Source organism: Perca flavescens, chromosome 19, assembly GCF_004354835.1.
Source record: "Perca flavescens isolate YP-PL-M2 chromosome 19, PFLA_1.0, whole genome shotgun sequence".
Classification (NCBI taxonomy): Eukaryota; Metazoa; Chordata; class Actinopteri; order Perciformes; family Percidae; genus Perca; species Perca flavescens.
The window spans coordinates 16,852,140-16,869,626 of record NC_041349.1 but is presented as its reverse complement, the minus strand read 5'-3'; the positions used below and the strand labels follow the sequence as shown (position 1 = coordinate 16,869,626).

At 38.2% G+C, this 17,487-nt stretch overlaps 3 protein-coding genes across 4 annotated transcripts in view; 2 read left to right on the top strand and 1 right to left on the bottom strand.

The window, feature by feature from the left end:
- The window catches only part of dhrs4 (dehydrogenase/reductase (SDR family) member 4), a 5,637-nt gene extending 966 nt beyond the window's left edge, over positions 1–4,671 (top strand). The window contains exons 1-9 of one of the 2 annotated variants that reach the window (XM_028563835.1): positions 1–344; positions 640–755; positions 1,645–1,822; positions 2,794–2,895; positions 3,035–3,105; positions 3,203–3,254; positions 3,911–4,045; positions 4,162–4,217; positions 4,303–4,671. The exon at positions 1–344 is cut by the window's left edge and continues 197 nt beyond it. In XM_028563835.1, coding sequence (XP_028419636.1) covers positions 333–344; positions 640–755; positions 1,645–1,822; positions 2,794–2,895; positions 3,035–3,105; positions 3,203–3,254; positions 3,911–4,045; positions 4,162–4,217; positions 4,303–4,417 — 837 coding nt within the window. In that variant the 5' untranslated portion in view covers positions 1–332 and the 3' untranslated portion in view covers positions 4,418–4,671. The remainder of the gene's footprint in view (positions 345–639; positions 756–1,644; positions 1,823–2,793; positions 2,896–3,034; positions 3,106–3,202; positions 3,255–3,910; positions 4,046–4,161; positions 4,218–4,302) is intronic. The other variant, XM_028563836.1, reaches the window with a different exon arrangement.
- A 249-nt stretch (positions 4,672–4,920) lies between these two features.
- On the bottom strand, positions 4,921–12,396 carry tinf2 (TERF1 (TRF1)-interacting nuclear factor 2). Its single transcript, XM_028564324.1, has 10 exons — positions 11,851–12,396; positions 11,310–11,512; positions 11,039–11,146; positions 10,659–10,754; positions 10,415–10,525; positions 10,039–10,162; positions 6,702–7,557; positions 6,047–6,105; positions 5,856–5,935; positions 4,921–5,461 (listed from the first exon to the last, which is right to left on the bottom strand). The coding sequence occupies exons 1-10, from the start codon at positions 11,882–11,884 to the stop codon at positions 5,342–5,344; spliced, it is 1,791 nt and encodes a 596-aa protein (XP_028420125.1). The 5' UTR covers positions 11,885–12,396; the 3' UTR covers positions 4,921–5,341.
- Positions 12,380–17,193, top strand: cideb (cell death inducing DFFA like effector b). The gene is made up of 6 exons (XM_028564329.1): positions 12,380–12,461; positions 13,262–13,414; positions 13,810–13,924; positions 15,340–15,498; positions 15,696–15,886; positions 16,471–17,193. Exons 2-6 carry the CDS (start codon positions 13,317–13,319, stop codon positions 16,610–16,612), a joined length of 705 nt encoding a protein of 234 aa, XP_028420130.1. The 5' UTR covers positions 12,380–12,461; positions 13,262–13,316; the 3' UTR covers positions 16,613–17,193.
- Positions 17,194–17,487: the final 294 nt, after the last annotated feature.

Genomic DNA, 17,487 nt, shown 5'->3' with positions numbered 1-17,487 from the left:
GGGTTGCGTTTAGGGATGTCTGAATTTGGCCGTTAATCATAAAACTAAGCTGTAAACTGAGAAGAAGAAGAAAAATGTGTGCCCACGCTTCGACTACCACTGGACAGTATAGCAAAATTCCCTAAACAAATTGCATGCTTGTTTTGACGGACTTGGCTGTACGATTGAATTAAACAGCAACCAATGTTGTTGGGCTGCTTTCCGGAGGCTTTTATTTTGACAGCAGGTCTTTTACCCGGAAGCGACATGAATCGTTGGTAGTCAAAGGTCTAGGCAGTAGACTTTAAGAGGCGTAGGAAATTCTTCCACTGTAACTTCATGTTCAATATTGCATGAACTGCATGGTAGGCTAATGCTCTTGATTACATTTGCATATTTGCATTAGTTACTTTATACAATGTAGCCAAATGCGTAAAAGTATACACTTGAACTGAGTTTTCTGAGTCTGCCTAACGATCAAGTATTTTATTCATGTCATTGCTGTTATGTCACCATGGATCAATAAGTGTATAATGAATCTAAGTGACTGAATGAATTTCAATATTCACTGTTTACTTATATCTCTCAGTATTCAGCTTGTGCACCAGTGCTGTCAGAGTCCAGGTGACCTCTACCCTAGATACTATTCTCTGTTCACAGGTGATGTTGAGGAGTGTATTCAGATGCATTAGGACAAATCCTGTTGCTGGCCAAAGGAGTATGTCTCAAAGTAGCCTTGCTGGAAAGGTAGCCATAGTCACTGCCTCTACAGATGGGTAAGAATTCCACGCTGCTTTCCTGTTTTGCCTATACTGCTGCTATACTAAAATACACAGAACAGTTACTAAGAAAATGGCGTTGGCAACAGTTAGCTGCCCTGATGAAGCAGTGATAAGGAATGAAATCTAACATGAAACATTTCCCTTGACGATATAATCTATAATAGTTTGTGATCCTGTGAACAAAGACCTTTCTCTGTAAGACAGCTGAAAAAGTTCTCCTAGTTATGAAAGGAATGATGTCAAATTTTTTAAGTTGGTATTGAGAGCATCCTCACCTTTGCAATAACTGAACTGTGACAGCAACACCCCAGGTCAAGACAGGAAAAGGCTAAGCAAAGTGGTGCATCAAACTGTATCTCATGGTCTACCTAACCTTGAAATTTACACCTCCTAGACTACAAAAAAACATTTTTACGAATCCTTAAAATGGCTAAAAAATATTAGAACAAGTACAGCCACACTAAAGGTATGTACACAGTGGAACCCATCATATGGTGCTGATGCTATCCAATGTTTCCATATATATATATATATATATATATATATATATATATATATATATATATATATATATATATAAATATAACATTAAATTTGTGTTATTTGACTGATCATTTTGCATTTTTACCACTTGTTTTATGTCTTTAGTACGGTCATGTTATGTTCCAAGGTTCCTGTTTTGATTTATGTGAGCTCTCTAAAGCAAATTCCATGTAGGTACATTGAAATGGCCATGAAGCATCGAATCTTGAAATCTCAAAGGATGGCATCTGAAATGATGTCAAACATTTGTCTCATAATAACATCATGTAAGACAGCTATATTGATGGTAATAGCAGTTGTTACAGACTTGATCCCTTACTGCTTTTCTTCTCCTCCTCAGAATTGGTTTAGCTGCAGCTCAGGCTCTGGGAAAGAGAGGAGCCCATGTGGTGGTGAGCAGCCGGCGGCAGGCCAACGTGGACAAGGCTGTGGCACTGCTGCAGAGCCAGAGCATCCAAGTGACTGGGACCACCTGTAATGTTGGCAAAGGAGAAGACCGAGAAAAACTGGTTCAAATGGTAAGTATTTTTTGTATTCTATCAACCACAGTTTTATGGTTCTCAAACAACTGCATCTACAAGTTTGGTTGATAGATGGTTGAAAGCTATACCATTTTCTCTGAAATCAATGGTGAGAGAAGACATGAGGTACTCCAAGGTTTCTCCTGGTCTGAGGCAGCTCTGTATCCAAGGAATTGATTTCTGTGATTTATAAATGTACCAATAAAGTTATTAGAAATATTCTATTGAAGGAATATTATCCCAATCCAGTTAAAAGACAATAAATGTTGGAAGAATTTGGGGATGGAGAGGTTAAGAAAATAAGAAAAAGTTATATCTCATTTCCTCTTCTCCCGAAGGTAAAAGAGGTCAACTTTAAAATGTTGAATATAATCTACCCAACAAATGAATTTTTAAGACTGAGGTTCAATTTTGACAGTGAAGGATATAAAGTTTGGTGTCTTTGTTGAAGATAAGAAGGTAGATTTTGTTCTCAACAACTTGGTGCTGCTAGGAAAACATTTTGTACATAAATGTAGATATTTAAGACCAAACCCTCCCTGATCCATTGGAAGAATGAGTTCAATCTTTTGTGCAAGTCATTGAAACGAGTTAAAGATAAAAAAAAAAGCCCTTGAATTAATCTATTTATTTGAAAATCTTAATTTAATTTGAGATAGCCCCTTTTCTTTATTTATTTTTTATTTATTTTCTTTTATATTATTCCTTATGTTGTTATGTAACGTATAAGCTCCTAGGTTTTGTTTTATATGCTCGACCCGAGGCAGTAGCTCTTTTTTTTCTAGATGGATTTGTGATTGTGCCTTGTTTGTTTGTATTTCTATGTTCTGAATAAATGAACAATAATTAAAAATTTTTTTTAAATCTACAAGTTTGGTTAACATGGCCGCATACCAATAATTATGAAGTTGTCGTTGATTAATTAGACTCATAACCTTATTAATAGTCTCATTCTGTGTTTGGAGTAGACCCTGGAACAGTGTGGAGGCATTGATATCCTGGTATCCAACGCAGCAGTTAACCCCTTCTTTGGAAACATCATGGACTCCACAGAGGACGTCTGGGACAAGGTACACACAAATGAAGCCCTGGGATTCACAGAAGAATTGTTTGAATGAGGCTCCTGTCTCTGAAAAATGATTCTTCTTCCTCCTTTCATTTATTTTAATACAGTATAATTAATGGGATAATTTCTACATTTCTTTCTAGATCCTGTCTGTAAATGTGAAATCGGCCTTCCTCATGACTAAGTTGGTGGTGCCTCATATGGAGACGAGGGGGTGAGTGTCAAACTAAAAGATAATCCAAACAAAAATAAGACTATACAACTCTTCACTGTACATTGAATTAACACAAATGCTCTATTTTACTATTTAGAGGGGGAAATGTAGTATTTGTGTCATCTGTGGCTGGATACCAACCAATGCAGGTCAGTGAGAGTATAAGCGGAACAAACATATTTGTCTTAAAGTGTTCATATTATGCAAATTTTCAGGTTCATAATTGTATTTAGAGGTTATATCAGAATAGGTTTACATGGTTTAATTTTCAAAAAACACCATATTTTTGTTGTACTGCACATTGCTGCAGCTCCTCTTTTCACCCTGTGTGTTGAGCTCTCTGTTTTAGCTACAGAGTGAGACATCTCACTTCTATTCCATCTTTGTTGGGAGTCACACATGCGCAATAGCTAGGTAAGGACTACTAGCCAGTCAGAAGCAGAGTATGAGGGTGTGCCACGCTAGCAGCTAGGCGAGCATTATAACGTGTGTTACAAAATGACTCATGTTTGTCTCTGAAGTAAAGGCTGGACTACAATAGAGCTGTTTGTGAACAGTGTTTTCTGTTGGAGATGGTAAGTCCCTTTGGGGTGGACTTTGGGCTTTTTCACTTTGTAAACCTATAACGTGCACAAAAAAAGATATATAACACAATCAAGGAAAGGGAAAAAGCCAAAAAGCATAATATGAGCACTTTAAGATAAATAGGAGGTACTACAGACTCCCCATAGAACTATTCTATACTGTTAGTTGTAGTTCCAGTGTGCATGTGTATGTTATGGACACTGTGTTTCTGTCTCTGCAGGCCCTGGGTCCTTATAGTGTGAGTAAGACAGCACTGCTGGGTCTGACCCGGGCGCTGGCTCCTGAGCTGGCCCACAGTAACATTAGGGTCAACTGCGTGGCCCCTGGAGTCATCAAGACCCGCTTCAGCTCTGCGGTGAGGAGAAAAACACACTGTCCTCTTTGTATCGCACGTTCAAAACATGGGAGTTTTCTTTAATTTACTCTTGGTAAATGTTGAAGTCTCTATAATACACCACTGTTGTGTCACAGTTATGGGGAAATGAAGTCATCATGGACGAGTTTAAAAGGCAGCTCAGCATTAAAAGGTACAGCTCATGCTCACATGGAAGTTTGTCGTTAATATGTTGTACTATGCACACATGAATATCATATTTCATCTTTCCCTTTTAGAGTCGGAGAGCCAGAGGAAGTGGGTGGAGTGATTGCCTTCTTGTGCTCTGAGGAGGCTTCCTACATCACTGGAGAGACCATCACAGTGACTGGAGGGATAGGCTGTCGACTGTGAATCTCCATTGGTGACGAATTTGCACTTAATTGTGTGTTCCTGTGTAGATATGTTTTGATTAGTAAGCCTTTGTATGAGAGCTATAATTATCCAATATAAGCCAGGATACTGAGGAATGTGAAATCCTATAACCAATTCTTGGTTTCCTGGGTGAATTTCCATGTAAAGATTTCTACTCTATGACAACTAATTTCATCCTCACAGTCTGTGATAATATGTCATTCAATTTCTAAATAAATGGGAAGGTTTTCATGGATTTTCATTTCTTCACAAACTGCTCCAGGTTGATGTTTAAGTACTTAAATATAATGTACATCTGATTGACAAGCCCAGTTGTGGATGGGTTTTAAAATTATTCACTTATTACTTCTGTATCACATGTTGCATTAATTGGGTGTCAGGAGCAATTCAAGAGCATGCTTCAGTATCAAACGGGCAACCCACCAATGTGACCCAAAGACACTTTAACATGGTGAATGAAATGCAAAACAATGTACAAAGTGTCATATTTTTAATTTAATTTTATTAACTCAGCATATTACATATTGCAGTTTTAAAATATTTATAAAGTGACTTATTTGTAACAGATAATCCAGATATTGTCTGGTCTTTATTTACAAGCACACTGTAAAGTAACAATTTAAAATAACACAAAGTTGCCCATAATCATAAACACATAACAGAACAGTGCCTATAATCTGTGACGATGCCATTTCATGGCTTGTTTTACATGATGACAAACCACTGATTCAAGTTCAAATCTGATTCAGCTACAATGAAATCAAATCGAGAGAAAGATAACGAAAATTAATGTCCATCAGCCACAGTCGCTGGCATTCCAAATTATTTTTGTCTTTTCTCCTCTGGCATCATTCTGCCGTTAGTTTCCCAACACCAAACTTGACAAACTGAAAATCCATTTCCTTATCTGCGCTTGCTGCCAGCAGACGTCAATTCCCACCGTGTCATCCCAGGCTTCCAGTACTCCCTCAGAGTGGGAACATATGTGCCGTGTTTGGTCTTGTAGTAGCGCTTCATAAACAGCTGAGGGAGACAGATTCAGTTACAACAACACTGACGACAGAAGAAAGTTATCAGTATTTAAAATTTACTGTAGTTTTTGTGTCATTTTCAATTAAAAGTTTGAAATATTGTACTGCTTTACATATATAACACACAGTTCAAAAACAATAATTGTCAAGTGTCTTGTTCGGTGAATTCCAAAGGCTTAAATGTGACATCTGTTTGAAATTGCACATTGTAGTCACAATCTTTTTTCATTAACCTGCAATCATGTTGTGCAACAGATTATTCCTCGGGATTAATTTCAATGCCAGATTTCTTTTTTTAATTACAAATTTAAAATAGCTAAAATATTTAAGGGATGCCTTCTGTAATTTGACACATTTTCAAGGATTTCAGTTTGTAGAGTACATACCCTGCCTTTGAAGTTCTTTGTCGCCTCATCCTCAGAATCCGCTACGTAGTCTTCACTGTCTCTTGGAAGGGCCGACGTCCCTGAAAACAAAAGAAAACATAGTTAAACTAAAACCTGTGCAGGTAATTCTTTTTTTGCTAATCTTTTCTTTTTAATTCCTTACTTTCAATTGACATGATTTTTTAAATCACCTGTGTTACTCCGTTGCTGAAAGGGAGAGATGCTTATACTTGGTGACACGGGATAATTTCTGTCAAGAAGAAACAACATAATTAAACCATGAAGTCAAGTTTTATTAATTAGGTTTCAATAGCTGTTAGGGTAAATCTTTAACTAAGCTGTTTTGCTAGAGCCATTTATAATTAAAGTATAAACACAACCAGGAAACTGTTAAATCATAAATAGGTTTGTTTTTATAGGACCTGCAGCTCTAAAAGAACAATCAATATATACATATTTAAATCACTAATCATTTCTCACAGAGACAGAAAAATAAAATGAAGCCGGAAACATTGAACTAAATCAGTGTTTTATTGTATATGGAGGGTTCAAACAATGGTCTACAATATTTAAAACAACAGTTAAACATTTTATCCCTGTGGGTTCCTGAAAGGTCAATTTAAAATGTCTGTCTGGTTCTGCCATGTAACTGCAGCGATCACTGGTATGTTCAACAATAATCAAAACACAGGAATCCAAGGCAGAGAAAAAGCTAGTTCCAAAATCCAAAACACAATGTAATTTAGCATTTATTTTAAGCTAGCAGCAGCATTTTTGCAATACAACTTAACATAATACTAAGGCGTACTTTGTACTATGTGCACTGTGTATGCCCATGTCTCTTACTCTTTATTATCCAGGCCAGGAGCATCCAAGTCAGGATTTTGAGGTTGGTTGCCTTTATGTGTTGGAGCTTTACCCTGTGACTTCCTCCTCTGATTCTTCGGTTTCATATACAAGGATTTTCCTCCTCTATCAGTCATGTTAGCGCTAGCAGGAGTCAGAGACAATTTTTCAATAATAACTCTGGGTTGGTTGCTCAGACAAGAGACCAAAAGGGTGCAGAGGGATGGGTCTTCGGGCAGGTGCAGCGTTTTGATACCCAGCCGGGTCATACAGGTTTCAAGGACTGCTCTGTTATGCGCCTCGTTTCTTACAGCTTGGCCTTCTTCGCTCTCATTTGTCCTCTGGTCACCTATATTCTGCCCGAGCATGCTTGCTCCATTTCTCAAACTGCTGCGTATCTTCTTTTTCCCAGTTCTGGTCATACCTAACACTTCTTCATTCTCATCAGATTCATTTTCTCCGTGGTCAGGTTGCTTGCGTTTAATTCCACTGCTTCTTTCTGAGGCGTTCCTCTCCTCTTCTTCACCCTCTTCCGCTCCATCATTTTTGACTTTTTGCCTCTGTTTAACCACAGTGAATTTCAAGTACTCTGTTGGGTGCAAGTGCTCGTTGGTTGCATCTTTTGAACTGGCTGCCTCGCCACCTCTCAGTGTTCTGATCATAACTGGTACATCTTCATTTGATATTAGTCCGATAACCGGTGTAATAAATGGTGTTTTGTCTCTTGTCTGTGTACCAGCGGACTGGTCCACAGCAGACCTTTTGGCTCCTGTTGGTTGATTTGAAGGTATTCTTCCAGACGGTGGCAGAGAAAGTGAAGCCAGGATGGAGTCTCCCATGTTTGGAGGGAGGGACGCTGTAAAAAACAAAAAACATGTGGATAATGAGAATTATTAGAAACAGGTTATATACAGAAATCCTGGAGGTAAATTCAATACCTTTTAATACCTTCTCAATATTTTTTAAAACCAACACGCCATTGAGTTACAGGTTTATACGGCAACACGTTTCTAACCATTAAACGGAGTTTGAGATTTATAAAACTACACCCTCTTGGCCAATAGAACCATGCAGATAGGGAAAGTCAACAGAATAGATTGCATTTATTCCACCTATTGAATAAAATTAATAGATTAAATAAAATGATAAATTAAAGCAGTTCAAAGAAACAAGCATTCACTGATGCCATTATAACCACTTAAAACTAAGTGAACCTTCTTCTGTATATACAGACACCCAAATGAGTACACATGGAAAATAGTCCATGAGGCAAGTGACATACAAGAAAACAGACATACACACAGACAAGCAAACAAGCATTCACCGTTTGACCTTGTGATGCCATTATAACCATTTGAAACTAAGTGTACCTGTGATCTCATGGTAAGTGCTTCAATTGAATTGCTTTATCTTCCCCACTAGGGGTGCATACTGCTCAAAACCAACATGAAAAACATAGCTAGTAATGTTCACTCAGCGTTTAGTTTTGTTGTTAAACCGTGTGTAAAATGAGCGGTGACGTTAAATCACCGGTTTCAGGTAACGGCACAGTCTATTTGCTGGATGGTTTAGAGGTGCTGACACATTAAGCCAACGGCCGACCGTTGACAGAAAAGCCAGTCGAGATGATCAGTCACGTCCCCGAGGTCAAAAAAACTGCCTCGGGACACACTGAGGCAACACCGACTTGAGAAACGTAATACGTCTACATAACAGCAGGCGGCGCTACTCTGTATTGTTGCCAAATAATGAAAACCGGCAGCTGATTGGACAAACGCGTCACATGGGTTTGTTTTCTCCGGAAATTCAAAGCCAGACTGTCATGGCGGCCGTTCAGAATACGATCTCATATTGTACTAAAATAATTCACTGAAACATGTTTCTGAAAACATTTTAAGCGAGAAATAGGCCGTGTCTTCCAATGTCTTCATTTCAGCTCCACAAAGGTCAGTTTAAAAGATTTTTGTCCGATTTTGAGAGACTCTAGTCACCTCATTCCGCTCGCCATTTCCGGGTGAGTCCCGACTGCCCTGCCGCCAACTGAACAGGTCAGGTCGGCCAAAATGAACACCGACAGCCCCCCAGACTGACGACGGCATGGGACACCCCGAACAGATTTGAGTCACTGACCTCGCCAGACTGTCCAACAGCCGATATTTGGCCTAGTGTGTCCACACCTTAAGGTAACTGTCGGTAGCTAACATTAGCAGATAAGCCCATTGACAGCGACGTTATTGTTCATATTTTGGCACAATCAAGGTTTCTGACCATAGTAGTAGTGGTCATAGTGACTGAAAGTGTGATGTGAGATGCTAAAAAGAATCTACACGCTGTTTTCAGTTAACGTTACTTTTTGACGTTCAACAGCCCCACCCCCGCTGCTGAAAACAATTCTAGAGGAAACAATGTCATCCATCACAGCATCTACATCAAGAGCTAGGAGTAGATACATATTTTTTCAGAACTTGTTCAAATAAATAATTTAGGTAAAAGCAATGACACTTCCACACTGAGACCGCTAACACGTCATTAATCAATCTGAATAACCTATCCACTTCTACTGTCACTATACAATATTTTCTTACCATGCTGAGATGCCACCTGCCAACTGCTTGCCCTGGAGGAATGTTTGCACTATACTCTTCATCTGTGTGATGTACCACTCAGGATCTCTGTTCATGTTTGTGGGATACAAACAACTTTTAAACAAAGCAGAGCTGCTGCTGGCTAACAGCGGTCTTTGGTATCGGCTTTGGCCGTGACTCTGGAAGACTTGGAGTTAAGCGTTTCTTTGAGAAAAAGAAAGAACGGCACTGAAGTAATTCTTAAAAACGGAAGATGTGTTCAGAGTTTTGCCGACCGGATACGGCAAAAGTTTAATCTATCAACTAGCTCCGCTATCTTCATTGTTCTGCTTGGTTGTAGCGTGCAGAGGGAATATGAAAGACAACCGTTTATCCCGCCCCTCGGATTGAGCCCTGCCAATGGTGAGTTCCCAGACCCAACATCTGGATGTGGGTCTGGCTTGTCAGGCTACAATAGGCTATTACCCGATGCGGGATAGGATATAATATCACACAAACTTAACAAGATCAACTTAAATAGACATAATAAAACAAATGGACAACTCATAGTTTGCAAAAAAATTATTCAAAAAATTAATACCTCGTAAAATGACAATTAATACCTTTTAATGGCCTTAATTTTTACTAATTTAATTTACTACCTTTTAATACTTTTTAAAACCCTGCGGACACCCTGAGAAATCTACAATGAAGGCCTCACAGTTACTGTCATTCTAGCTAAGAAGCTAAGCTAAGAAATGATCTAGTTCTACCTGCATTCTCCAGATGACCTAGACAAGTTTGATGTTGAAGCAATATCTTCAGGAGCTGGGGTTGGGTGGCTGCCCGCGCACACTCCTGCAGGACAGGGGGGGCATCACTGAGCCACGACACAGTCTGGAGACAAATTATTAATATATAAACACACACAAAAACAAAAAAAATCACATGTGTCAGCAGGCATTTTTATATGATTACTAGCTATTGTGAAAATAAAAATATACTCATCCACTGCAAATTAAATATTTATTTTTCCTAATGTGTTCTTGCAGACTAAAACTTAACTTTTTACAGAAAAGCAGGAATAGCTATAAATAAGGTGTAATTTGTGACAAAACAAGGGAAGCTGTTCTCAAAAGCACCCACTACCTGAGCTAGGCTGGGAACTGGGAGCAACTGGTCCAGTCGAATCAAAAACTCCCACAGCAGTTTCTCTAGTTCCAGGTCAAACTTTGTACCATAATCCACGGGAAACTCCTCCTATGAGAAGAGAGAATAAGAATTGTTGGCCCTTACATTCCTATGTACATCAACTGAGAAATGATCACGATAGAGATTGAAATCAGTTGCTGCTGCTATATGATTGCAATTAAACACTAGTAGAGGGATTTACCTTGAAGAACTGTTCTCTCTCGGTTGGGTCTTTTAGCAGAGTATGAACCAGTGAATGGAAACCTTCGACTGTTCTCATGATTTTCACATCCCTCCTCTAGGAGACAAAATAGCAACAAAAATGAGTGATAGCATATCAAATATATCATATTGACAAAACACCAACCGTGTGGCATTATTTTTTTTTTAATTAATATTGTCAAGTTATTTTTTACATTACAGTTAAGGTATGCAAATGTTGAAATAGTCTACTGAAGCAATGTGCCAAGAAGCATAAAGAATATGCAGTTTTTCTTTGGAATAAAAACCTTCAAAGTGTTCACAGTGAAACAAATGGCAATGCAATTTATTGTGGGATTATGAACATCAAATATAATTTACCACAGTAGGAGCAGAGGAGGATGACAGAGCAGCAGGAGCACGGATCCGTTCCAGGTGTGGCATTATCACTTTTTCATCCAGCTGTGTACAGCACAGCTCCAAGATTAACTGAAAAGAAGGGTAAGGTTGATGAACCGTGCAGTCAAGCCAGGAATATAATACTGAAACATACATTAGATGGTAATAATGCATCTATCAAAAGATAATATAATGCAGTCAGACACAGATATAGGGGAGGAGAATAAAATAGACCGGCATGTCAAAATCTCACCCGTCCTCTGAGCCCCAGCGCCAGCTTGCCCTGGTGTCTCACAGTGAGCAGCCCTGGGACAGTCTCGCAGGCTGATGTCACGAATTCCTCCACAACCCCATACTGCATCACATCCCTCTGCTTCATCACTTTCCAGAGGGCTGCAGACACCAGGCGCACAGGCGGGGCCAGGAGCTGGAGTGCAGCAAAAGGAAGGCTGGTATCTGTGCAGGAGACAAAGCACGGCGCAAAAACCAATGAGATAATGGAAATACATTCTTAGGCTTTGTTGTTCTTTTGACAAATATTGTGCAAAGATGTGATGCCCCCTGGTGAGGCTGGCATACATTACTTAATTGATATGATAATAAAGCAGGAGTCTACCATCAGCTGTCAAACTGTGTCTGCTGGGGTGAGGATGTGGCATGACGTTACACTGACAGTCACTTGCCACAACCTAAGTTAGTACTTGAATCAATGTAACGTTAAACCATGATCACTACATTACTGACAAAATGATTTCACATCTAGTTTTAAAGTAACCCCAGCTATTAAGACTTACCATCTTCAATTGATTTTCTTCTAACGTTTGCCATACTACTGAATCCGTCAGTCAGATATTCAACGATCACAAACTCACGCTAAGACACGAAGGTTAGCTTAGCACCTTTGACACATTACTCCCCGAGTACACTTCAAAGCTGAGGCGGAACTAACTAGTTTATCCATGCAAAGTGGTTTAGGAAATGCTGCTGAGATGATGTTTACTAACTCCGGTGATTCCTGAATGTACCTATCGTTACACCTCAGTACCACTGTTGTTGTTTACCCGCTTGAAAACAAAGCTAGCAACACTTCTATCAAAACTTCGGCTTCTCATCCTCCCGCCTTCACTGCACCATTCAATCTTCTTAAATCTTCACTGGGGCGCACCGGTTTGGCGGTGCTTCGCGCATTTGCAATGGTTCGAACGAGGCACTCCGTCCGAGCACGAACTATGAAATATGTAAAACAAGCGCACCCAAAGATGTTGACAGGATATGACGTTGCAGATCCGACAGCCAAAGGATCTAAAACCCTCAATGTCTAATCACCAACATGGTGCCCACGGGCACCAGGTAGCCGCCAAGGACCACATGAGTAGCCCTCAGGCCTGTTCTAAAAATGAAAAATGTAATATTGATATTATCTGTTTCCCACCTTGTTAAGTCATTGTTGATACTTATTGTGAGAAATCATTAACATGATCAGTGTCTTCACATAGATGAGAATCATTAATCATTAATAATCATGTATAACTAAAGGCCAACTGGGCACATTTGTTATTTCAGAAGAGTGTATCAAACTGGTAGCCCTTCGTCTGACTCAGTACCCATAAAGTAGCTCTCAGTTTAAAAAAGGTTGGTGACCTCTGAAAAAAATAGTTTAACAAGATGTAAGGCGGAATGGTTTGCAGAACGTCAGAGCATTTTAAGGAGCATATGAATATGAATTATGTACCAATAAAACTAAGATAATGGCCCAGAGAAAATCTAAAAACAACAACACCAAGTTTTATGTCCCTGCAATAGGAATATATTTGCCTAAACATGATTTAATATTGGAAGATATCAATGTTGTTGTAATATCTATCTATCCCTTACAAGTATTAGAGTCAGATAAGTTCCATGGGACAATGTATATGTCAGCTCATATAGCTTATTACAGCTATAGAGGGTTGTATATGTCAGCCAATAAGTAACAAGAAATTGCAGTACATAAAACAATAACAAATATAAGGGCTCCAAAACTGTTAATTTATATTATATGTTCATTTGGAAACATAACCAGATTTTTTAAATCTGGTTATTTTTTTATTTCTCAATATTGCTATCAACCTCAAATATCCAGTCAGGCCATAAGTAATAATAACTAAAGGATGTCTTACACACACAGGCGAGATTAACTTTGCCTTGTGCTATTCTGTATCTGAGTTATCACCAGGTTTGGGGCAAAGTCCAGCTGCTGGGTCAAACACCAGCTGTACTGATGTTATCAGCATTCCAAAACACCATACGAAAAAATAAGTTGGTGACAAGAGACAACAAGAAACTGATGAGCATGGATACAACATCTTCATTTATCAAGTAAGTGTGAGAATTACTTTTGGCCTGTTGATATTGTATTGATTTGCTTTTGATCCTTACGCTTGATCAACAATCCAAACAACATTGTGTGGCTGTTGGAGCCCCCAAATTGAATATAAGCTACACAGAAAAATAATTAACTCAATGAATTTGAACCAAATGTAATTTTGAGCTATGTTATATTATGACATTTTAAAGTGTTGGCCAGTGTGACATGTCACAGGGGGAAAACAATGTGGAAATAATACAATTAATGATCCATTTAGTGGCTTCAGTTTCAAGCTCCTGGTATTGTGCAAGCCGGCTCTCTGCCACACTGTCATGGCTTAGTGGGACACTTGAATAGAACAGAATCATTGTTAGTGTTATTAATAATTCATATGGTCTTTCCTCAGATCTGTGACCAAGCGAGTGTGGTCTCCACCACAGCGTCCCTTCAGAGTGTGTTGTCACAACAGGGAGACCAGGAAGGGCATCACAGCCGGGACCCTGGAGGAGCTGAGAGAGAGGGTGAGAGTGTCTGTAAAAGATACATAATGCATGGAAAGAAACAGGGTAATGCTGCGTGCAGTATATGTAATATGATTAATAATGTTATATAATGTAATAAAATATTATAATATAATAAATAAATAAATATCGAATTAATTTAATATAATAAATGTAAAAAAAATAAAATAAAATGGGAAACATTAGCCATTTATTAAGAATGAAGTATACAACTTAAATAATCACTTACTAAAAAATCTCAACAATATAATCATGTCTAAAATCCTATGTCAGATATGTGATCATATCATGGGTCAAGGCTCCACTCACAGGGGTATAAAGATAAGATGTCTGGCCCATGTATGGGCCAGACTGAATTTTCGGATAAAGTTTGAATATAAATTATGTGTAACTGCTGGCCGTTTAAAAGTTGCTACAATTGGACTAAAGAGTAACATGCAGTGGTGGAGGAAGTGTTCAGATCCTTTACTTAAGTAAAAGTACTACTATCACACTGTAAAAAATACTCTGTTACAAGCTAAAGTCCTGCATTGATAATGTTACTTAAGTAAAAAGTATGGAAAAAGTATCGACCTAAACGTTGACATTTTTTATTTTATTTTAAATTTTGACCCAGAAAAACTAAACGTTGCAGGTCGACAGATAGACAACACAAGGGTTAAGAGATCAGAAGTTTAGCACTGTGCCTCATATTTAACGCTGGTAACACGGCGGGACTTCAGATCAAATGACTAATTCACGGATGAAATAAGTACTGAGAGCATTAGGAAAATGTACTTTAAGTATTAAAAGTAAAAGTACTCAATACAGAAAAATCTTCACATTTTAGAAACTGGAAACGATCCAAACAGTTCTGTGTTTAATGGTCTAATCATTTCAGCTGTAGGCCTATATATTGTGTGGTTAGTTTAATTTAGTTTAATTTAACAATGTATTTTATAAATTATGTGTTTTCTTTGAAAAATCTTAATTTGTAAAGTAACTAGTAACTAAAGCTGTCAGATTAATGTAGTGGAGTAAAAAGTACAATATTTCTCTCTGAAATATAGCAGAGTAGAAGTAGAAAGTGGCATGAAAAGAAAATACTCAAGTAAAGTACAAGTACCTCAAATTTGTATTTAGGTACAGTACTTGAGTACCATTCCACCACTGGTAACATGAATGTGTTTTCATCTGACTACCAGATTGATATAAACAGCCTCACATTTCTATGAGAATACGCTGTTCTGGTTGATTAAAGGCTGATCAAATGCTTGTGTCTGAAATCTGTATCACTGTTGTAACTGGATTACAGCTCATTTGTTGTCATATACAGTACATTTGTATTACAAGACAGGAGAACTATTTAGAATATTAAAGCTTTTTTTTTCTCAAGTGCACATTATTCCAGAGCAATTTGAATCTGTGCCGTATAGGTATGCCAGGCTTTGCTGCTGTCCCTGTCTGCAGTGTCTCTGTCTCTGGTTTGTGAGGAGGACGGTACAGAGGTAGACTATGACGAGTTCCTCATGACCCTGCCTGACAACACCATACTCATGGCTCTGGAGCCTGGACAGACATGGAGACCACAACCGGTTTGTTTGACCAAAATAGCCAATAGTTATTAATTAAATAGCATATACAATATGCATTCCATCTGCATTTACGTAAAACAGATTTAGCACTCGTCGGTTTGGGTCATGCTTTTTGTCTTTACATGATACACTATTATGGCACTCTGTGCATCACTAATGTTTATTCATTTATGTGACTGTTGTCTCTGATCCCCCAGGGTGCAGTTGTGTACAAATCTCAAGACCACAACAAGCCTCGGACCGGACAAGACATAGCTCGAGTCACCTTTGACCTTTACAGGATGAGCCCAAAGGACGTGTTTGGCTCCCTGAGTGTGAAGGCCACGTTTCAAGGCCTGTACTCTGTGAGCGCTAACTTTCAGTGTCTGGGGCCCAAGAAAGTCCTCAGGTAAGCTCAGGGGAAGGGGGTTACAAAAAAGTAAATAAAGACACTACTTAAAAAATAACATCTGCTTCTTTTAGACATGTACTGCTGTTGTAGATTGTTTACTACATCCTTTCAGGGGTAGAAGTAAAAGTGCCAACACAACACTGTAAAAATAGCCTACTGCATTACTAGAGACTCATTTTGGTCACAAGCCAAAATGTTTGGGAACCACTGGTTTAATCTTAATAACACATTGTATTTTATAAGCTTCTATGTAAAATGTTAATCTGAAAAGTAACTAGTAACTGTCAAATAAATGTAGTGGAATAAATAGCATTAGTTCACTGTGAAGTACCTAAAAATTGTACTTGAGTAAATGTAGGCCTATTTGCCATCTGTGTCTTATTTTTTATTTATTTCTCAATCTAACCTTCATTTTCTACCTAAGAAGATGATACAAGAAATACTAGTTTTGCTTGGATGAGAAGGCAATACACTTTTTCAAAGACCATATTTAGTGCACAATGCCATTGTTAAAAACCGTAATGCAGCAAAGAATCAGTACAAAATCATACTTATACCACTTTATCTCTTTTTTTTTTTAGAGAAGCCCTGCGTGTAGCCTCCACCCTCCTTTACGCCGCTGGACACCTGCTTATCACTTCTGCCTCCATGATCCGCCGCATTATCGAAGGTGCTGAGCTTTGGCAGCCACAGAGGACCGAGTACACAGCCAGCTGGAACTGATGGAGCCAAGAGAGTACTATTTAGTGGTAACATCTGATATCATTGTTGACTTAATAGGGATTGGTTGGCCAGTCTGAGATCTTTTGACTCTATTCCCATAACTGAGCACCCTATTGGGTAGTTATTATATTGTTTAATTGTTCTGCTGTTTACCTCCTTCAGATGGGGGAAATAAACCACTTGTTTTAACATGACCATCTGTTAAGGTAATATTAAGCAAACCCAATAAGTCTTATGAATGATTGTATGACCATTTTCTTCTTCATCCTTCAATATTTTGACTATACTTCAGCTTATAAACAGATTGTAACAGACAAAAAAGAAAATCTGTAATGACTTAATTGTCACAAACGTAACAAAAGAGGAAGCTTAGTAATCCAGCTGGATAACATAAGAGTAATAACTATTCATGTAGTTTTTCTATTTTATTTGTGCAATATATTTTACATAATATCCTAGAATTATATTTTATTTTTGTTAATTTGGTGTGGATTATGTGTTGGCAGGTGAACTTGTTTCAATCTGCTCTGAGATTACAGCCACTGTGGCTGTTATTTTGATCTGAAATGCCACTGACTTTTAAAAAAAAACATTAAACAACTGAGAAAAAAGTTTTCATTAATTTTATAGTTTATGAATGTTTAGAGGTAACCAATCACAAGATGAGTCATGTTCGAACCATGAAGGTGTTTTATTTGAATGACAATAAAAACTTGCACATCACAAAGTGACTCATCAAAGTAAAATTGCATCTACAGTACAGGCCAAAAGTTTGGACACGCCTTCTCATTCAATGCGTTTCCTTTTTATTTTCATGACTATTTACATTGTAGATTCTCACTGAAGGCATCAAAACTATGAATGAACACATATGG